We start from the raw sequence: 23,482 nt of genomic DNA, 5'->3' as shown, positions 1-23,482 counted from the left end.
CCAAAATAAATACAGTAAAATTAACGCCCTTCAGCTGGGGATTTAAGAACTCTAAACTCAGGGATGGGAATCGGGGGATAATCTTTTGCAAGAACAGACCATACCAAAGCCATCAGCCAAGGTTTTGGGTGTTTGGTTTTTAACCATAAAAATGATCAAATTCCAGTAAACTACATTTAGTTAATGGAATCACAAAGAATCGTTTGGAGACCCTTGCTTTGCCAGGAAAACTTGTAGGCTCTCTCAGATTGCTCTGTGGGGTTTTTTCCTGAGGGGAGATGAACCCAAGGAAAATGAAGTCTAAGCAATGCACATTAGTGTAATGTTGAGGTTATGACTTTAGATTCACAAAGGTTAGGAAATTGGAAAAAAGTAAGTTTCTCATGGTAAAGTTAACACATCAGGGTTGTAGTTTCTATTTCTATGTTGCTTTGTAAATGTGTACATTATAGCAGGGATTTTCAAAGCCACCTAAAGGAGTGAGGTGCTCAAATTCCATTGGGCACCTAACTCCTTAAGCTTCCTCTAAAAATCACAGCCTAATATATTAATGTTTGTTGCTAAACCTAGCCCCTAAAGTGTACACTTTGTGCAGTGGGGCTGAGTTAACATTACCATGAAGTCCTTAATATTTTCATATCCTTGCTTTTGAGCATTTCAACTTGTAATCTTAGTGTTAGACTGACCAATACTCTGGTGTTTAGTATATTTTATACCAGTCTCTTCCCACCAGCATAAAATTGCCTCGTCCATGCTTCAGTAAAAAGAGGGTTTTTTTTTAAAAAAAGGAGGAAGTGGTGGCGGGGGGTGGGGGGAATTAAAGGGTATATTTTGCATACAGGGCTAAGTCTTTAGCCAGCTTTTAAATTTGAGCATGTGCATTTTGTATGATCTCTGTTTAAATGGCCCAGATTTTCATTTGACTGTGCATGTAGGTAGATAAGCAGTTACCCATGTTGCATGTGCAACATTGGAGCCCACTTCTAAAAATGGTTCAGCTAATGTCTGGTTGGCTGAAGACTCCAGCAGGCACATCATTAAACCCTGCAGAAGGCTTGGGTCCCTGGCTGCACAATATTGTTCCATTCCCACATTGCTGTGTCCTGCTCCTACTCTCAGGTCCTTCTTTGCTTCTTCTGAGCCTGGCACCTGACTTCTGCTCCTGCCTCCAGCTCCTTGTTCCTGGCTCCCAGTTCCTAGTTGCTGCTTCTGGCTCCTGCTCCTGTTCTGGATGCTGCTCTCACCCTTGGCTCCTGATTCCTGGCTTTTGATACCATCTCGGCCTCTGACCATGGCTCTGACACCTGGCTATCGGCTCTTGCTCTGGCTCACTCCTTGTACTTGGCAACTTGGCTCCTGATCTGGGTCTGGCTACTGGGTCTGGTCACCTCTGTTCCAACCATTAGGGAAGATTCCTGCCCTGACCATTAGGCAAGACCACCCACTCCCCGGTCTCCAACACTTTAGTCACTGCTGTATCTTCTGTTAGCTAAGGTGAAAAGTATAGTGGGAGCCTACTTCTGTGAGGTGCTGGGCACCCTCAGTGCCTTGAAAGTCAGTGGGAGCCAAGGGCATGCAGCACCCCAGAGGGCTGGGCTTTCTCTCTCTCTTAGATAATTTGTATTGCAGTAGCACCTAGAAACCCTAGTCACCAGTTGAGACCCTGTTGCACTTGGTGCTGGAAAACATGAGTCAAAGCCTGCAACCCTCACTCAGACAAGTGGATGAATTGAAGTTAATGGCACCTCCTCATGTCAGTAAATCCTGATCTACACTGAAAATTTAGGTCAACCCAACTATGTCACTCAGGGGAGGAAAAATCCACACCCCGAAGCAGCGTGGGGAAGCTAACCTAACCCCTAGTGTAGACAGCACTAGGTTGATGGAAGAATTCCCCACTCGCCTGAGCCCTGCTGCCTGAGTCAGCTGACATGGGCCAGCCATGGGTGTTTAATTGCAGTGTAGACATACAACCACTTAAGCCCTACATTTACCCTTGGTGGTAGAAGTGGGGGAGGGGGACTGTAGGTGGAGCAGCTGTCACTGTTCTGTCTGTACTCTTCCCTGGTCCTATAAAAAATGGTGATGGGACCAAGCCAGAACAGGGGCTACTTGATCTGAGATTGCTGGATACAGTCAAAATACTTTGTAGAGGTAGGATGCAGCTCTATGACCTGGCCCCAGGTTGGGAGGTGAATTTCACATTTGTAGAAAATAATTTTTGCCTGCAGGAATGGTATGTTTGGGGGAGTGGATATGGTTCATATATCAGACATGGTTTTCATGGTATCATGTCTGATGTATTATAAGCATGATCCGAATTCTGGGTGTGAAAAATGAGTTCTGGTTAACAAGAAATAGGCCAGGTTGTAATTATGCTGAAACCCATTACTGTAAGCTATGCTTGATGCTGTGAATGGGAAAACGATAAAGAAAGCTGATGCCAGAGAAAAGACAAGTCAGAAAAGATATTTTGGTATATATGCAGAAAGTTCCAAATAACTTGTGCTTTGGTTAAATTAACCTGCAGCTCGATGAGATTTTTTTTGTGATCTTCTCCCTGAGAAACTGAAAAAATCCAGGTATATCCATCTTTTCCCAACCTAGGCTTTTCCTAAGACAGTGATTCTCAAACTTTTTTTTTTCACAGACCACTTGAAAATTGCTGAGGGTCTCGGCGGACCAATTAATGATCTATCCAAATATTGTTTGTACCATTAGCTAACTATTGTAAAGCACTTTGGATAAAAATGCTATATAAAAAAACCTTAAAATAATAATTGTTTTGTTCTACAAATAAAAGCACACAACTCATATTTTAATATCAGTAGTCTTACTTTTCTAATGCGATGGATGTGCCCTCTCTTCCCCACTGCGGCAGCCCCTAGGCTGGGAAGGAGGAGGGGTCTCTTTCCCCCGCTGCGGCAGCCCCCAAGCTGGGGCTGGGAAGGAGGGGGGGAGTCTCTCCCTCACCGCAGCAGCCCTGGAGCTGGGGTGAGAAGGAGGGGGGTCTCTCACCCCCACAACAGCCACAGAGCTGAGGCTGGGAAGAAGGGCCGCCCCGGCAGCCGCAGCCCTGGAGCTGGGGAAAGTCGCCTTTCTCTCGCCACCGCAGCCTTGTATGTCCCTAATTCCCCCCACCCCCTCTTCTCACCCTACTGCCCCATCCCATCTACCCCCTCTTTCAGCCAAGGCCACCACCTCACCTTATATGTGCGTCTTCTCCAGGGTCCAGGCACCTAATTAGTGGCTCCGCTAATTAGGTGGTGGCCCTTCATTTTGTCGTGTGCAGCCGCCAAGGCACGCACCTTAGAAGGAATTATCTGCGGACCACCTGAATGGAGCTCATGGACCACAGTTTGAGAACCTCTGTCCTAAGACACCTACTGATTAAAATATGGATGTTACTTTTCCTTACCAACATTAAGAAACAAGTTGTACAGAATCTTACTAGGGCTTTCCAGACTACACCTTGTGCTCTTCATTTCGTATATGGACATGGGGGAATCGGTTGTTTTTTCTCCATATATGGCTGAATGCACAAAGAGCCACATAACAGAGGGGTAGCCGTGTTAGTCTGAATCTGTAAAAAGCAACAGAGGGTCCTGTGGTACCTTTAAGACTAACAGAAGTATTGGAGCATAAGCTTTCCTGGGTAAAAACCTCACTTCTTGCATCTGAAGAAGTGAGGTTTTTACCCACGAAAGCTTATGCTCCAATACTTCTGTTAGTCTTAAAGGTGCCAAAGAGCCACATGCAATTTATGCTCCCTTTAATTCTCTCTGCATGACATAGGAAAGCAGGATCCTGCTCTCAGGAGGGGTCCCCCAAAACCAAAACACACCTGGGCTCAATCTTCTCACGGCAGGAGGCACGTGATCACATGAGGCTTGTACTGACTGTTTTCAGCTCCAGCATCAACCTCTTGTACTGTTGTTTCACAGACGCACCAAACCAACTGTTCAAAGAGATGAGTAAGATGAAATTTAAGGAGGAAAATTTTGAATGGTCTACGTGTGACTGTGGGACATTGACTTGGGAAGAAAAAGTCAGATGTAAGACCCACAAAAACTGAAAATGAATTGAATTTTAACAAGGGCAATTTGCATCTGTGCATTAGAATAGGAAAAACTCTCAGGAGCAAATTCTGCCTTAGTTTACACTGCTGAAATGAAAAGCATTGCACAGGGTATAAGACAAGTTAGTTTCAAATCTGACTTTTAAAATGTGTAAATTGTTTTAATGAGAAATGTTTAATTTCTCATTCAAACAAATGCAATTGCTGTAAAAATATAGATCTCAGATTTTTTAAAAATATGTAATACAGGCAAAGGGAGATTTTGATTTTTCAGTTAAAGGCAGGGTTTAAATCCTTTGGGAAAGTCTCCCACTCACCTGAATAGGCTTTAGATTAGGCTCTTTAGCAGGTGTGAAAATAAATATTAATCCTAGCCAAGGTTTTACCATGTACTCTTTGAGTAAAATTTAAATGTTATGGAAGATTACATGTAAACCCATTCAACACTTTAGGAGCTCAAGGGAGTTTTTGTGTTATACTTAAGAAATTTGAGGCTTATTTATTTATTTATTTTGGATCCCTCCAAATTCCAAAGGCTTTCTTGTGACCCTTTAGGTTGAAGTAGATCTAAACAAAATCTTGTGCCTATGCAAGTGCATTAAAAAAATAAAAACAAAGGTTTGATTTTCAAAGCTACCTAAAATGAATTTGATGTCCTCATCTCTTAAAATTAATAGGTGTTAGGTACCTGAATCCCTTAGAGCCGTGTTTCCCAACGACCAGCCTGTGGACTGGCACCGGTCCCTGAGATCTCCCTGATGTAGTTTAGAAGGCAGCAAGCTGGTCCCTGGTATAAAAGGTTGAGAAATACTGCTCTAATGGTTTTGAAACCCTCTGCCCAAGTTACTAGCATGTGTTCATCATAATGGTGTCTGTTTGCTCAGCATAAGCTGATAAATAAAAAGAAAATTATTTCTTCAGTTTGACTGCTGGCCCCTTCGCTCCGCCAGCCGTGCCCGCCGCCCCCCTCACCCCCAATGGCTCCTCCAGAGTCCGGCTGTGCTGCCCGTCCCCCCCCTTGCCTGCAGGAGCCCAGCGCCGGCCCGGCAGGCGCCGCTTTTGAAAAAAAATGCTGGGCTCCCCGGGCCGAGGGAAGCAGGAAGCTGCTGGGGAGAGGGGATCTCGCCAGCTGCTGCCTGCCCCACTGCTCCACTCCCCCCAGCCCCCGGGAGAAGCGAGCAGTGCCCGCCTGCCACCCCTTCCCCTTCCCCGCGCCTGGCCCCCCCCCGGACCGAGCCCCTCCGAATAATAAACAGTGGGTGAGCCTCTGAGATTCTTTAAACCTGTAGTACTGCTCACTTTGCATGAACATTAAGGATCCCAATGCACTTTTCTTAAGAAAGGGCATTTGGCCCAGTGTCATTTGCCAAAATATTTTTCCCTTCTATATTGTTTTGCTGTATACTGGCTGGTTGCCTCCTTCCACTTCTGAAGTGGCTGCATTTCAGTAGGGCAGTATTTATATAGTTTGAAAGTGTATACAGATCCTTAATGAATGAAAGAAGCAAGATATATATGAGACAGTTATGTAATGTTTATTTTGTAACATGCAAGCGTTGTTTGGGTTTATGTTTGGGATCCACACTAAGGGCCACACTTTTTATGCCTCCCTAACCATTAAGTGGTTAAACAGTAGCCCCCCCCCCAAAAATCTTCAATGGATAGGGTATATTTCTTATCCATTGTTCAGCATTTAAAACTTAAATACTGTGAATCACATTCTGGTTTCATTTGCTCATTTAGTGCCTCTGCATGAAGTATAATCTTCCAAACACTGGACAAGGTTGAAAAGTTCCACGGGCTGTGGGATCCTTTTGTTTCTCATGTCTTTTTGTATGCAAAGCATTCATACAATGCTATTCAGTGAATAGATCTTTGTCCAGGACCTGATGAGGGCAGAGTAGTGGAAGTCTGCAGCAATGCTATTCTGTATGTTAGAGGCATTGTAAACTCCTCCGCACCCATATTTAATGTTCTGTTGTATGTCCAAAGCCCTTTCATAGTGAGACAGGCTGTGATTTGGGTTTTGGAAACGAGTTAGTGTTATTTGGTATTCTGTTTTGTTATGGATAATTGCCTGCTTGTATTGCTATTTGATTGTTAAGTTCAACATTTGTTTCACTAATGGGATTTAGATGTGTGTGCCTGACATTCTGTCAGCGTTTTGCTAACATTTCATGTAAGGAGGATATCTAGTACTGGAATAATGACACTGTTCCATTGCTTATTCAATTTTGTTGAAAGAATTAATGGTGAATTATAAACAGGGCCGACTCTGGCTTTTTTGCCGCCCCAGGCAAAAAAGCCTCCTGCCGCTCCCGGCCCCCCGGCGGGGAGCAGGGCAGGGGAGGGTGCAATGGCCCCACTCTCCCTGGCTGGCCGGAGCGCCGCGGGGAGGGCGGAAAGCCCAGCCGCGGCCCTGCTCTCCCCAACTGGCCGGAGCGCCAGGAGGAGGGCAGAAAGCCCGGCCGCAGCCCCGCTCTCCCCGGCCGGCCGGAGCGCCGGGAGGAGGGTGGAGAGTCCAGCCGCGGCCCTGCTCTCCCCGACCGGCTGGAGCGCCGCCCCCCTCCAGGTGCTGCCCCAAGCACATGCTTGATAGGCTGGTGCCTGGAGCTGGCCCTGATTATAAAAACCAATATCCACAGATAACTTCAGATCTGAATGGCAGCAAATAATTATCTTTGCCACTGCTTGCAGGGAAAGTTTCTGCCTTTGCAAATCATTTGCATATTAAAGGTTTGCCCCCATCCCCATTTTACTTTTAAAATATACTTTTTAGTGAATTTACTTCTGGCGTAGGGTACCCAGTGGCACTGAAGAGTGAAATCCTCTCTTTATCCACAGAACTTGGGCAGCAAACAGGGCAAGCTCCCTGCACGCTGCCCCATCAGTGTGCCTGAACCCTGTTCTGGAGAGCTCACCCCTAGGGGTTGGGAAGAGCAAAGTTCATTCTCCAAGCTCTTTCCGGTTTTCTCACAGACTTGCTGTGAGAGCTTGAGTTAGTCACTTACTCTCTCTCTGTGCCTTAGTTTCTCCATCGGTAAAGCAAGGATGATGACAACACTACACCTGCCTTGCAGGACTGTTGAGACTTAACTCATTACTATTCAGGGCCACCCAGAGGATTCAGGGGGTCTGGAGCAAAGCAATTTTGGGGTCCCCTTCCATAAAAAAAAGTTGCAATACTATAGAATACTATATTCTCGTGGGGGCCCCTGCGGGGCCTGGGGCAAATTGCCCCACTTGCCCCCCCCTCTGGGCAGCCCTGTTACTATTTGTAACGTGCTTTGATGTTCTCAGATGAAATGTGCTATAGAAGAGCAAATCATTTTTACTAGTATGGACAGTAATGCTCAAACATACTTTTCACCTTATAGCAGATAGCAGCCGGCTGGTTTTGGGAGGACTTCCAGGCTTAAATGCCAACAGTTGACCTTCACAACGTCATCATGGCCTTGATGTAGGGGAGGGTGGATCAGTACTTTGATAAGAAATCTTCATGTATAGGTGCTGTAGAAAGAGGTGTTAGTGATTCAGTATGTGGCCCTCTTTTCCTGAAGTTGTATTAAACCCATACCACTTGTGAGGTTGGAGGTAAAGGGATCTAGAGGCAGGTCTCCTTTCTTCCAAATCCTTCCATGTTACCCAGTGGCACGTTTTCCCAACCCAGCTCCTGTTCCAGCTGAATCAGACACAAAATTCTCATTGGCTTTAATGGTGCAGAATTGGTTGCGTCACTGGACCCCTCTGATGTAGATAAATTACTTACCTTTCAGTCTGGGTATAAGCCAGGGATATAACTAACACTGGTGTTGCTTGAGTAGGGGGGTTCACTAGCCTGACCATGGGTCTGATTTTTGAGAAGTGTGGAGAGTGCACACAACTCGAGGTGAGCACCTCTGAAAATCAGGCTTAAGGTATAGAAAGTGGGAACCTAAAATTAGAGGCTGCTTCTGAAAATGCTGGCCTAACAGATGTGTCCAGGATCCTATCACAAGTCAATGGTAGACCTGGGAATAGAACCTAGGCATTCTTACTCACACTTCCCTACTTGAATCACTAGAGATCACATTCCCAACCATATTCCCATCTCCCCCATGGTAGGGACATGTTGCCACAGCCATTTGGGAGACTACAAATGAATCAGTCAAGTTCAAGGAGATAAAAATGACAGTTCACATCAATGTACATGTACATGTCAGTGTTTTGATATTTCCTTTCTAAAAACAAAGGAGATTCCTAGATAAAATGCCTCAAGATAGACTTAAGCTTGTAACAACATATCACATTAATTTAAAGCATTATTGATAGAATGTTGTAGTAATTACTAAACAAAAAATGAAAACCAAGGTATTTGGAATTAAGGTTCTGTAAACAACTCCCATATATCCAAACACTGTATTTCATCTACATTGCTGAAATGACCTCCATCATTGTAGAAGACACCAAAATCTCACCTCTTATCTATACAAATGCAGAAGAAGCATCTTCCTCATCACCATTCCACTGTGAGCCATGGACCCTAATCTACTTGATAGCTACTTTGTGTACACAAATTAGAAAGCTCACTGTGTCTACTTCATTCATACTTCCTATATGGCTTAAGACTGCACACTTTAGAAACAAATCCAGTATACACCTTTGCTCCATTCACTCTGTGTGAATGGCTACAGATTCCTGAATAACACAAGTAACCAAACATGCATGGATGTGTGTATAATGTCATATATTTTCATTTGTTGCCCAAAATAAGAAAGCATTTAAAATTATTGCAATAATAATAATATACCAATATTCCATTAGGTGGAAACTGAGTCCTTATAACCTTTGAGTCCTTATTATTTAGGCTTGATTTTTAGCAACAGCCTGAAATATCCATCTTGTTGTATAGGTATGGAAACCTGGAGACCTCAAACTGTGAAGAAGATGGAAGCCAGAATTCCTCAGAGTCTAAAACAGTGCTCAGGAAGTAAGTGTGGCTTTATGCTGTACAGCAAAACCTCAGTCAGGATTGGATATTGAGAAAGGATGTGGTCAACATAATCCTCTTTTCCTTTGAAAATACACAGCAATCCATGCTCGTTTTGATAACACAAAGCAGTAACTCTGTCATAACTCTAACAGATAGTACAAACCTCAAATCTCTGAGGGAGGCAGGGGAACTTTCCCAGAACAGATCAGACCTGTTTCATGTGGTGGCCAACACATTATAGTGAGAAACTAAGCATGTTTGTTTCCCTTGCTTTTCTTATCCACAAAAATATATGATTATTCTTTATTATTGATTTTGTATTGTATTGCGATAGTGCCTTGAGACCCCAAGTGGCGATGAGGGCCTGCTTGTGCCAGGCTCTGTACATGATTCTAAAGTCATTTTTAAGTTTTGATGGCATGGTATGTTGTGTGCAAAATGGTGAAGCTATTTAAAAATATTAAATGTAAAAGAATAGTTACCTTTCTCTCTTTTTAATTTCATGTGAAATATTATTTATCTTTAAGAGTCAAGAGTAAAATGAATCTTAGGTCACAGTATTTGTACTTTGACACCTGAATGATCTACAATTTGCATCTGCAACGGCAGCATAAAATAGCTGGATGATTGTATTTGATTACCCTGAGTAAAGACCTTTGACTCAGCTCTGTACAGCGTGTCAGTGCTGTCAACTTCCCCATAATACTGTCACAAATTCCATCGATGGGAGCATTATTAAATGTTTCTTAATTTCATTTTGCTGGTTTGTCTGTTGCATAACTGAAGAAAGGAATCCACAGCTTTCAAATTCTTCAGTTTGTTTTGAAAAAATAAGTCCAACACTCCTTTCCCATCACATGCCATATACAGCATAACCAGTGTTCCAAGCTCTTACTCTAGTATGTTTTCCTGCTAGAAATAACATTTTAACTGATGTTGGGGTTTTTGAGAGGGGGGAGGAGGTGGGGTTTTCATTCCCTATTCCAGCATTGTCTATTCCTAAGACACAGGTAGGTGGGTTTTATAGAGTATGGCATAGTTTTTCAAAACAGCATTATATTCTAAAACATTGCCAGCTTATCTGACACGCCAACCCCAGCACAGCCCAGCTCCTTACTCTACTGGGTCTCTGTGCTGATTGTGATGTCACAGCATAGCATGCTGTGGGGCATCTTATTGAAGCTGAGCTGGCAAATCTGGACTTGAGATGATATAAACCCTACTCAAACTGTAAGTTTGAGAGTGGGCTCCATACCCTGCTGCCCTTTGCTGTGTGGGTTTAACAGGGACGGAATGTGGGTTAGTGGTTAGGGACCATGCTTTGGAAATCAAGACTTCCTGCTTCTACTGCCCACTCTTAAACTGAGGGTTTGTCTACATGTGAAACACTACAGAACTGTAACTGTGTCTCTGTAGTGCCTCAGCGTAGACATTACCTATGCTAACGGGAGGGGTTCTCTCATCGACATAGGAAATCCACCTCCCCAAGAGGTGGGAGCTAGGCTGATGGAAGAATTTTTCTGTCAATCTAGTACCATCTACATGGGGACTTAGGTGGGCTTAACTATATTGCTCAGGAGGGTGTATTTTTACACCCTGGAGCAACATAGCTGGGTCAATCTAATTTTCTAGTGTAGACCACCCCCGATTTGCTTGGTGACCTTAGGCAAATTGCTTAACCTCTCTGGGCCTTACAGTTTCTCCATCTGAAAAATACCAGTAATGAACATACAGGAGTGTAGTGGCGCTTAATTAATGTTTGTAAAATACTATGAGATCCTCAACAGAAGGCTTCACTCAGAGACGAAGTATTATCCTGTAGTAATTTTTGTTATACACTTGATCACCTTTAAATAAATGAGGTCAGAAATTAAGAGCTAACCATTGATAGGTTTGAGAGTTTGGAAGAAGAAATGTACTGGCTGTCAAGGCATTTGTACTGGGTTCAACACGGCAGTTTGAGTCTCTGATTCCTCTCTGCTGTAGGGAAAATAGAGCTAGCTGTATTGTCTCCCCATTTTGTCATAAAGCACTCATTCAAGCACATGTGGTAGTTTTTAAATATGTCAGAAATACAGAGAAGGCAGTAAAATGTGGTGGGTAAAGAAAATGGCTGAAGGCCAAAGGGTCCTGGGCTCCAGTCCAAGCTGAGCCATTGAATCCCTTATGACTTTGGGCAAGCCACTTGACCTCTCTGTGTTTGGGTCAACCCAGCCATAAAACTTGAGGTAAGGCAAGATCTTGTTGCAAAACAGATGATGGATTTGAGTGAGTTTCATGGGAAAATAAACAGCTGAGGACCAAATATATCTGTGAAGTATAGGGAATATGTAGTGGTGTGGTGTAGCATAGGGGTTTGTCAGCATGAGTTTGAGATGGGGGTGTTACTCACGAGTGGTGAATTTTAAAATGTACCATTGAAAACATTGGTATCGTTGGAAAAACAGTTATTGAAAATGTGCTTGAAAAATATACCAACAAAGAAGGAAAAAAGATAATATAAGGAAAAAATTGAAAGCAGAAGAGGGGAAGAGGAGAGAACAAAAATGGAGAAGATACTTTCACCGATGTAAATTCAGACAAACTTCAATGTCTTTGGGGAGTCACTCTGGATTTATACCCATGTAGGAGTAAAATTTGACCCTGGATGTAAATTTGAGAGAAAATGAGTGAAAATAGTGAGGTATTGTCATTCAATGTATGTGCAAAATGACAGTCAATTGCATGTCAAGTGTGTGGAAGTGAAAGAGCAACAGAAGTAGCAATGTGTTGTGGGTTTTTTTAAGCAGCACTGCCTTGCACACTTTAACACCTTCCTGCTATTTGCTTTTCCTGCTACACCGTAGCTTCTTCCCTCTCGATACATAATTAATGCACTTTTGCACAACCCCGAATGCTAAATTGGTGCAAGTTATATTGCTTTATCACTTAAATACTTATTCCAATGAATCTACATCCAGCACGTAACTTACACTAACATTTCCAGCACTGATGAATTTGATCCCGAGACCTCCATGGGAGTGGTAACTTCTTACTGCATGTATGAATTTTATCCACATTCTTTTTTTTTATTAATTTACAAAAAGTTTCATACTAAAAATTTATAACAAAACGCATCAGATTAATAAATCTATAAAATGTATACGTGCTTTACACAGATGCTTTATAACTACAAATTCACACTCATTCCTCACCATTTCCCACTGCATCCCCCTTGGCTGCTCTGCCTACTAGCCTCTAACTTTAATGATAGATTCTAGGAAGTGGATAGCTTTCTGGTCATCTTGTATAATACGTGGTACTGGTAACTCAGACTTTCTCTTGGCTTGCGATTCTAATTCAGATATGATTTCATAACTCATTTCTCATAGAAGAAAAAACCGATACATCTTATGCTCACATTTTTATAAGGATGAAAGAAATAATAAGAAGAATTGGTAGTGTTGGTGGCTAGAAATAACCTGTCTCAGCATTTCTCTGTGGATAGTCTCTCACAGGGAATCATATAGTCAACAATTTTTTTCTTTCTCATATACTTTACCAGCCTTCTATTGTGACAGTTCAGAGTTACGTCTGGGATTTTAGTACCTCATCATAAAATTTAAAACCACACTTCCGCTGGTTTTGTACAAATATGCTACATAAGCGTTATGATTTTAAAAACAACTTTAGGATCAGACTTTAAAAAATAATGGCCTGTCTGCTCTCCAGGGCTATTAAAGATCTCATGGTTCTTTTTAAAAAAAATAAAAATAGAGATTTGCTCTGGCATTTTGGGTCATAACAACCCTGTCGTCTATTGTGTTGGACAAATAAGGAGTATGTTGGTTCAGGATAAAAGAATACACGAAGCAAGGCAAAATAAAAATCTATATCAAGAGTACAGCTAAGAGAAGAAATAAGACAATATGATAGTATTGAATGCCTAGAAGTTTACACAATAGACCAGTTAGCTTTTTGACAACTAGGCTGTATAGTTCAGATGTGTGCCTGGGTTGTCTCATTACCTTGTAACCAATATATAGGAAAATGCTACATTATTTTTTGCTGTTTTAATATTCCCAGTGCACCTCTGGTACAAAGACCCCACAGGCTACATTGGCATTAGCCATGGGACACTAGAAAGATAAAGTTATATCCATGAGCTTTCATGCCCATTTTAAGAATTCTGTGGAGTGGATCAGCCAAGCCAAGCTATTTAGGGGTCCCAGGTTTACTGAAGTTGTTTAGTGTATTGTGCATAAGAAAGACAAGCTTTCAAGAGATATCCCTCAATCACAGAATAGGTACCAGAGCAGTGGTGAACAGGTCCTGAATCAGCTTCTTGGCATTGATAGAGGTTGTACTCTCTACACATCTCTGAAAAAAGCTCATTCTCCATATTAAGTTTAAATTCAGGGCTAGTTTAGTGCTGACAGACTGCTGTACTAATACCCACAACTTAGACATATGGGCACAGTCCCAAATGTATTAAAGAGGCAACACATTAAAGAAACTGAATATTTCTCATACTTAAGATAGCAAGCATTTAGAGTTGGCCAGAGCTCATTCTGGATAGATGGAGACTGGTAAAGCCTTTGCAGTACAAAGTGTTGCAGCTGCTTGTCTGGGTTGCAGATCGGTGCTTTAAATGGATACCGGAGAACATTTTAGCAGTTGTCAGGGTCAAATGTGCTGTGATCATGTGCCTGTGGTTCACTGCTGGGGTTGTGACACTGGGAGTGCTTGGTAAGTGGCACATTATGCACTCCAGCTAAAGGTGCTTAGAATCTAGCCATCAACTTAAAAGGCTCATAGTAACAGTTCGTAGAAGTGATGAATCAGTCTTCAGATTAGACTGCAGATTAGAAGTGTCTAATCTAAATTTAGAGGTTCATTTGCGATGTTTGCAGTAAAGGGGGACAAGTTTAATGTTAATTAAGTTGCGACAAATCCACTGATTTGATCATATTTATTCAGTGTCCTGATACTTGCGTATGTCCACAGAGAAATGCTGAGTCAGTGTCCTGATACTTGCGTATGTCCACAGAGAAATGCTGAGTCAGGTTAGGCATTGCATTGAATAATCTGATTTGGAGAGATATCAGAGAATGTTGTCTGTAAACAATATGATCTTATATTCTTACCTGTACATAGAAATGCCTCATATATTTAGCCAGTGAAATTACTATTCAAAGGATATCAATAGACAGAGCAAACAAAATCTAATAACAGTAATAATGGAAATGTTTCACATATGTTACACAGTAAAGAAAGTGAATTACATTTGAATCCATTAATTTACATGGATGCTCTTGAGCCAAAATAGAAAAGCTAAGAGCTTCAGTAAACCCAATTCAAAGTTATATTTCTCAAAGATACTGAAAAGAAAGCTTCCGAGTCAGAAACTCAGCCTCCTGATTGTGGTATCAGATATTTAGTAGGCATTTTTAGTTAGCTTTATTTATTTTAATTATTTGATTTTATTTTGCAGCATAGTGAAACCACATTAAGGGTACTATGAAAAAGGAGATTGCTTGTCTCAATCAAACTGAGGTTCGGGAAATATACAAGCTCTTTTGTAGTGCAAAGAATCAGTGAGCTTCCCACTCACTGGAAGCCCACAAACAGTTCTCTTCTCCCATATCCCCAAGCATAACTGCTGCACCAGCATGACAGAGGATTGAGGTTTGAGTCCCCAATGAACTGGAGCCACATCCAAGAAGATGGAAACAGAGAAGACTGTATCTTTCCTTCTAAAATTGATTTCAGTTTACCAGTTCATGACATCCCCTATGTATCCATTAAGCGACAAGGAGCAAAAGTGAATCAAAACATTTCTAAATGCTTGGTGCCTTTGTTCACTCAGCTAATGTCAAATCCAACTGAATCTGCTTTTGCTAGAACTATAAAAGGAACTTGGAATCTGATGCAGGAAATGAATCAGGCATCAAGTTCATGTCTAACCCCTCCTTCTCCTGCGGCACAGGAGGCTTCCACAAAGCCTCTCGGTAATAATGACCATGTGACATTCTTAGAGGTTCAGCTCTAATAAAGCACTACAGTGTTCCATGTTAATTATCCAAAACACTAGAACCTTCAATACCAATGCTGTAATGTTTTGGGCTATTGTTATAGAATGCTTGGGGTGGGGGAAGGTTATTTTTAATAAACTATTGATCCAGACCCTTTTGTGACAGAGAATTTGCCTTTTGTTACCTGTAAAGCTTATTATTTCAGCTGCTTATAAAAGGGTTTGGTGTACTTAAAGAACCAGATACTATGGGAGGGAAATCTGTGAACCTTTGGCTGACATTTGTACAAGGCTTTCCCTGGCTTCAGGAGATGTTCCTGAGGATTTGAAAGTAGCAAACAACATGATTCCCATACTACTTTAGACAAGGTAGAACTGAGACAATATGGTTGGGTTAACTTCATTTGTGAAGGAAATCTTGGAAATCATGTGAAACAGGAATGGTGGGACTGGCCCTTGCAAAGCACAGTTCGGCTGTTGGTATGTAGCGTGGATTTAGGAAAGGGGAGGTCATAGGAACAAAAGCTTCCTGTCCGGCTGGCTGATTCCGTAAGAAACTAGTCAGCCATCTTATATAACCCCTTTTGCAAATATACTTGGTGCTGTGCAGAGCTGAAAGCATAGATTATGTTCATAAAAATTTCTCATCCTGGGGATAATAGTGGTGGACTTGGCAGAATTTTTAACCCCAATCAAGCCACTAAGATCCCCAAACTTTTTCTTTAGTACCAGCTGGGGTAAGAAAAATGCTGTGTGGCTACCTTCGCAGAGAAAGGTCCTCAAAAATCCCATCTGGACCTCTGCATCAGGACTTGCTCCGTCAAGGCCCCACATCATAGCTATCCTTCCAGTCAAGGAATATTGGGCAGAGCTCATCTTGTAGCTTATCAATGCCATTCCAGAATCAACTGATGGAGTTGCTGTTAAGAGATATGAGGGACTCTCTCCCTCTGGTTTTCCATGTGTTTCCTGTCCTACTAGCTCTGCTCGCTGGGTGTAATAGAATCTTTAGGGTCACTGCAATAACTTCATAGCATGTCAGCCTTGGGATATTGCATTGCATTGTGGGGGCATAATGTGAGGTGATGAGTGGTGTCCTGTGGACCCATTTTGAAAGGTGACAAAACTACAGCTCTCTTCCCACCCAACAATGGGCTGAGTAAGGGATTTAAAATTTTAGGGACAGGGTTCATACCAGTGGAGCAAGGAGAACCTCTAGATTAGTGAATAACAGCTTGAAAGCATTACTGAACAGAGCCCACATTGTGTGGCTCTCAAGACAGGAATTTAAAATCCAACGTTCAGTGGCAGCCCACAAGATATGCAGTACAGTATACCAGGGGTTCTCAACCTTTTTCTTTCTGAGCCCCCCTGACATACCATAAAAACTCCATGCCCCACCTGTGCCACAATAAATGGTTTTCTGCATATAAAAGCCAGGGACAACATTAGGGGGTAGCAAGCAGGACAATTGGCAGGGGCCCCACACCGCAGGGCCCCTGCGAAGCTAAGTTGCTCAGGCTACTGCTTCAGCCCCAGGTGGCGGGGCTCAGGGTCCTGGGCTTCATTCCCAGCTTTCTGCCCTGGGCCCCAGCACTGGTCCTGCTTGGTGGACCCTCTCAAACCTGCCTGTGGCCCCCCAGAGGGCCCCAGACCCCTGGTTGAGAACCACTGTAGTATACAATGTGGGGACAGACAAAGATTTATGGTTTGCAATCCCCCCATGAAGAATAGATTCTATGATGTTGCTTTCCTGTCTGAGATCTTGGAAGTCTCACATTCCTATCTGTTTCTTGGCCTATCAAGTACAGGGAGTTTCTTCCCAGGGACATCAAACATAAAGCTGCTACAAGATTTGGGCACTTGTCCAGCCTTTCTTCAGAATGCTTCCCTCCCTAATGTACTGATTGTTTAATCAGCCGATAGGAGGTCAGTGGGATACAGCCCCTGTCTGCACAATGTACTTTCTTTTTTTTTTTCTTTTCCCCTCTTGACTGAAATTATTTTGCTGGCAAAATTAGTGTCTGTAACTGCTGTGAACTTTTCAACTCCACTCTGAGAGATTGGGCTTGTGTTAAACTCTGTTTATTTTTCAGTGTATGAAAGTGCCCGTCATCAATGGCACTAAATATAAAAAATGTGTTGAACGGTATTAGCACTAAAAAAAAAAAACCTTCTCAGAGCTATAAATGAGCTCTCACTTGCAAGGCATCTCCAAATGGGCAGAAGCCTGATGAAAGGTCAACTTACCCTGGCCCCTGAATTCAACAGACTAGTTGTTTATTGTAAAAGTGGGGTAAGCCACTGATACTTCCAAAACAGCAAGACATCTCTTTAAAATGCAGTATGGACATAGAAGCAGGAACATCTGTATTTGAAATAAAAGTAACTTTTAAACTAACCTCTGACTGAGGAATGAATGAGCTTGTTTAATGAAAAATATTAATAGTGAAACGGAAGATCCCAGGCTGTTCAGAAGAATAAAGCTGATAACCACAAAGAGCTTAGATCCTGAAGTCCTTACTCGGTCGTTAATCAAAGGGATTATTGACTGAGTAAAGATGGCAGGATTTGGCCCCAAGTGAACCATCTGAGTTGTACGGTCTTTGTTTTGAGTTTGTAATGAAGCCCCAAACCAAGAGAGTTTTGCATGATTTCATCCTTGGTTGTTAATGTTTTGTGCAGCTCGGTTCTTGTAATTCTAGAGCAGGGGTCGGCAACGTTCGGCATGCAGCTCGCCAGGGTAAGCACCCTGGCGGGCCGGGCCAGTTTTATTTACCTGCTGACGCGGCAGGTTCAGCCGATCGCGGCCCCCACTGGCCGCGGTTCGCCGTCCCGGGCCAATGGTGGCGGCGAGAAGTGGCGCGGGCGAGCGATGTGCCGAATGTTGCCGACCCCTGTTCTAGAGTTAATCCCTGCTGGCTGCTCTAATCAAGTAATATTACTGTCCATTTTCAAAGCACTCTTTCTGACCAGAAAAGCAGATTGCTTGCCATATTATAGAAGGGAATGGAAGAAACAGTAGTAGAAAATACAGAAATGTTTGTAAAATAACAAGTCAGCATAGTCTTAAAAACATACTGGCTATATAGGGAAAGATCATGGAGTATGGCTAGAACATAGAACAGAGGGTGATAGACAACCCAAATGCTAAAGCTTTTGAGGTTTTATTTTGCATGATTAGTTGAAGCTTATCCAAACAATCTACATTTCTTGTGTCTGCTAAACTGAAAGAGAAACATTGCAAAAACGATTTGGTTTGTCTTTTGGGTGAAGCTTGTGCGTGTATGGAGCAGGGATGTTTCTATTATTATCTGAACCATTTCACCCAGGCCTAACGGTACCTTGTTTGATAGAGATACTGGATTAGATAGGCGAGTTTTGGTGCTGCTAAAAATAATGGATCTGATTTGCCACTGTCTTGCATCTTTGGGGAGTGATTGAGCACCTATTTACAATGGTGTATATAACACCACTGTAGTCAACGGTAAAAATCTGTGTAAATGAGATTACAATAAAGCTCGTGTGCAAAAATGGCACCAAATCAGAACTCTGTGTTCACGAACAGCAGTGGTAATATATTACACTTATTCTGTACCCTCTTTACACAGGTATACAAGACATACCGTATGTAATCAATCAATCTTTTCCAATGTACTTCTTTTCAGTGCAATAGCCTCAATCTTGAGAGCCTGGCTTGACCAATGCTCTGAAGACTTCCGAGAGCCACCCAATTACCCTTGTTTGCAGAAATTGCTGGATTACCTTAAACGGATCATGCCAGGCTCTGACCCGGAGAGAAGGGCACAAAACCTCTTGGAGCAGCTTCAGAAGCAAGAAGTGAAAAATGAGAGTAAGTTACATTTTTGCACGGCTATTACTGCCTAATCTCCCAGACTATCCCGAAGAACCTGAATTTTCAGGGTAAATTTTACAGGGTGTATGATTTGGATCCCATTTACAGTGATGTAGATCAAGAGTGACTCCACTGAAGTCAGTGGGGTTATAATGGATGTAGAATCAGGCCCTCTGGACTTTTGCTTAGCTGTTTGCTTATTGAATCCCACAGAGATTGTAGCTACCATAGGGATGAAATACAAACATGAAGTGTGGAATAATATGTCTAGTAATTCTGATCGAAATTTAGGGAACTCCAGCGTTTCTAAGAACTCTGCCAGTGCACAGAAGTTGCTGCAACAGCGATATAGTTAATTGCAATTGCATTCTCTGTCTTCAGAGTAAAATCACAGCTGCTCTCTAATTAGTTTTCTCATTAAATTAATTAATTAATTAAAAATCCCATCAAATGTTACTATGCTGTGACCAAATGCACATTCAGTCACAAGCCTATTTGTCATGAAAGCTTGCTTCTCTTCCCAGTTACCACCATGTCAAAGGAAATGCCTGTGGCTGTTTTTTCCTATTTGAGTGACAAGCTGCTGACATCCAAGGACAGAGGAAAATTTTACTTTACCAGGTCAAAGATCCACTGAAACAATAGTGAGCTGTAGTAACACACAAATGCTATGTAGTGTCAAACTTGGCACATAGTCCGTACCCGAGTTAGAAAGTTTCCTGTGACATAATTAGCATAGCTAGAAAGTTACCGGAATTTGTGCAATGTGAGAACCAGATTCAATGTCCATCTTTGACAGATGAATGAAAGGAAATGATACATGGAATAAGAAGGAAGAAGGCAAACAACAAAAAAGTAACATTTCATCTCACAAACATTACCTGCCGGATGTTCCAGAAATGAGGAATTATTGCATAATCAGACACAATGCCAAATGAATGTATGCATTTAAATCTGTATAAAAAGGTCTATTGCATAAAATCCAAATGTTTTCCTCATCAGAAAAAAGCAAGTGTACAGTGTTGCTAATATGTGTCTAATGATGGTCTTTCCTGGATTTGGTTCTAGCAGGCCAAACAATGAAAGTCCAAGGGCTCTATTTTTTAGATCCAATTGATGTCCAAAAGGAGCAGAAGTTCCCAGGCACTCAGCTGCTGCACTAATTTCCTGAAGTAACACTTGAAAAGGTTCCTACTTGAGTCACAGGCACTTCACTTGAATGAGAATAAAATTACTTGAATGCTGCAAGGATAAAGGCAGTTAATAAAAATTAACAAGTTATTTTGAGGGTCTGATGAGAGCTGCTTTATAGCGGTGACTCATTTTATTTCATGTCCGTTCTATGTCTGCTCACCTTATACAAAACTGAAACAATCATTTGTTTCAAAGTTCAGATTTGAATACACGATAATAATCATTGTTATAATTTAATGCTATCTAATGCTATACATTGACATGAACTTTACAAATATAGACCCGGATCTGACAATCTGATTGATATGGGGCATTGCACAGGTCCACCCTTTGTGGATTAGACTGCCAGATTGTGGCCATAGAGACTACATGTTCTCTGCCCCAAAGAGCTTGCATCTTAAAAATACACAACCAGGCAAGCACAGGACAGCAGTTCAGGAGCAGGAGTGTATGGAGATTACTAGTGATGTCAGGAAGAGAATAGCAGGTTTGAGAGATGGGTGTTAAAGAAGGATTTGAAGGAGGAGAGTGTTCTTCGCATATGGGGACTGGAAGACTGCTTCAGCTGTAGGGACAACGTGACAGAAGGTGTGAAAATGAGAGTGGGAAAAGAAGATAAAGGGGTCTGTAAAGGAAAAGACTTGGGAGGGGCAGGAAGGTGTGTAAAGAAAATGAGAACAGAGTTGAAGACAAGATTGTTTAAGATCTTGTGGGTGTCATGGAGTTGAATTTGATAATCTAGGATGCAAAAAGGCAGTGGGGGGATTCCAGCAAGGGGCAGTATGCTCAAAAAAAGAGGAAAGAGGTGATTTTCATAAACCGTTGTTATGAAAATTAGGGCTGTCAATTAATTGCAGTTAACTCACACGATTGACTTAAAAAAATTAATCGCAATTAAAAAATTAATTGCGATTTATCAGTTTTAATTGCACTATTAAACAATAGAATATCAATTAAATATTTTTGAATGTTTTTCCACATATTCAAATGTATTGATTTCAATTACAACATAGTATACAAAGTAGACAATGCTCACTTTATTTTTTTAATACAAATATTTGCACTGTAAAAATGGCAAACAAAAGTAACAGTATTTTTCAGTTCACCTCATCAAGTACTGTAGTGCAATCTCTTTATCATGAAAGATCTACTTATAAATGTAGATTTTTTTTGTTACATAAGTGCACTCAAAAACAAAACAATGTAAAACTGTAGAGCCTACAAATCCACTCAGTCCTACTTCTTGTGCAGCTAATCGCTAAGACAAACAAGTTTGTTTACATTTACAGGCGTTAATGCTGCCCGCTTCTTATTTACAATGTCACCTGAAAGTGAGAACAGGCGTTCGCATGGCACTTTTGTAGCTGTCATTGCAAGGTCTTTACATGCCAGATATGCTAAACATTCGTATGCTTCTTCATGTTTCGTCCACCATTCCGGAGGACATGCATCCATGCTGATGATGCTCATTAAAAAAATAATGCATTAATTACATTTGACTCTGATCTCCTTGCGGGAGAATTGTATGTCTCCTACTCTGTGTTTTACCTGCATTCTGCCATATATTTCGTATTATAGCAGTCTCGGTCATCATGATGACCCAGCACATGTTCGTTTTAAGAACACTTTCACTGCAGATTTGACAAAACGCAAAGAAGGTACCAATGTAAGATTTCTAAAGATAGCTACAGTACTCGATCCAAGGTTTAAGAATCTGAAGTGCCTTCCAAAATCTGAGAGGGACAAGGTGTAGAGCATGTTTTCAGAAGTCTTAAAAGAGCAACATTCTGATGCAGAAACTACAGAACCCGAACCACCAAAAAAGAAAATCAACCTTCTGCTGGTGGCATCTGACTCAGATGATGAAAGTAAACATGCGTCAGTCCGCACTGCTTTGGATCATTGTTGAGCAGAACCTGTCATCAGTATGGATGCATGTCCTCTGGAATGGTGGTTGAAGCATGAAGGGACATATGAATCTTTAGTGCATCTGGCTTGTAAGTCTCTTGCGATGCCGGCTACAGCAGTGCCATGTGAACGCTTGTTCTCACTTTCAGGTGATACTGTAAATAAGAGGTGGGCAGCATTATCTCCTGCAAATGTAACCAAACTTGTTTGTCTGAGCGATTGGCTGAAAAGAAGTAGGACTGAGTGGACTTGTAGGCTCTAAAGTTTTACATTGTTTTATTTTTGAATGCAGTTGTTTTTTGTACATAATTCTACATTTATAAGTTCAATTTTCATGATAAAGAGATTGCACTACTGTACTTGTTAGGTGAATTGAAAAATACTATTTCTTTTGTTTTTATAGTGCAAATATTTGTAATAAAAAATAAACATAAAGTGAGCACTGTACACTTTGTATTCTGTGTTGTAAGTGAAAGCAATATATTTGAAAATGTAGAAAACATCCAAAACTATTTAAATGGTATTCGATTATTGTTTAACAGTGCGACTAATCGCAATACATTTTTTAATCACTTGACAACCCTAATGAAAATCCATTTCCATGTGCTTATTTTTATAAAATATCTGCAGATAAGGCTGCAGAAGACATTTCCACAAACCTCTTTTAGCTCTTTGAATAAATTGGTATATCTGGATTCCTGTCCTTGCCTTCCAATAGTTCTAATTTGTTACAGTAGAGTCTTGCACTAATGACTGGGAGACCCAATGTGAACTACTAGAGTTTGCAAGGTAGTAAACAAAGAGAAGACAAACATTTTTGGGAAAAAGGAAGATCCATCACATAATGTCCTTTGTTATTTTGACATTTGCTTAGTTGTAATTTGATATGAAATACTTCAGAGATACTCTGAAATGTATTGTATATTTTGTCAAGCCTTAATAATCGAGACCTCATTACAACAGCTTTGCTGTTAAATCTTTGTTGAGAGATGGGAGAGTCCACCAATTTTTGTATTTTTTTTTTGGACTGGATCTCCTCTTCCTGCAGTAAAATCCATGGGATGGGGATTTAGGGAGAATGAAATATCTTCATCGATCCTTTAGGTGAGATCCTCCCTAATCTTTGAGTGGTGGGGAAAGTTTTCCCTGATGGACTAAACCATGGTTTCCCCCCCAAACCTGGAGGGTCCTCTAGGATCTTTGTGCATCTTGCGGGAGCCACAGGCTGTCAGAGCCATTTGCATTGAGTCCCTGTGCCTCTGCACCAGCTCTATTTCCCCACTCCCAAGTAATGCTGCTCCCATGGAGTCTGTAAAGGAGTATCTTGCCATGGAGACTCAGCATCAACTTTGCAGAGCAGGGAGAACCATATTGGGTTACTCTCTCTTCTCCCCAGCTTGAGCCACACCAGGACTTCTATAGGACCCCAGGCAGGAGAGTATACTACCAACGAAATGTCTA

The 23,482-nt window shown here is 41.7% G+C and overlaps 1 protein-coding gene across 13 annotated transcripts in view; it reads left to right on the top strand.

The window, feature by feature from the left end:
- Nucleotides 1-23,482, top strand: part of RGL1 (ral guanine nucleotide dissociation stimulator like 1) — a 154,259-nt gene that overhangs the window by 91,313 nt on the left and 39,464 nt on the right. For 9 of the 13 annotated variants that reach the window (XM_065554470.1, XM_065554466.1, XM_065554467.1 and 6 more), the window contains 2 exons: nt 8,970-9,047; nt 18,732-18,916. In XM_065554470.1, the coding sequence (XP_065410542.1) occupies nt 8,970-9,047; nt 18,732-18,916 (263 nt within the window). The remainder of the gene's footprint in view (nt 1-8,969; nt 9,048-18,731; nt 18,917-23,482) is intronic. The other 4 variants (XM_065554471.1, XM_065554468.1, XM_065554469.1 and 1 more) reach the window with 1 other exon arrangement.

The sequence above is a fragment of the Chrysemys picta genome, chromosome 8 (genome assembly GCF_011386835.1).
Source record: "Chrysemys picta bellii isolate R12L10 chromosome 8, ASM1138683v2, whole genome shotgun sequence".
NCBI classification, from domain to species: Eukaryota; Metazoa; Chordata; order Testudines; family Emydidae; genus Chrysemys; species Chrysemys picta.
Note: the sequence above shows the minus strand (reverse complement) of the source record. Positions and strands in the feature narration are given on the sequence as shown.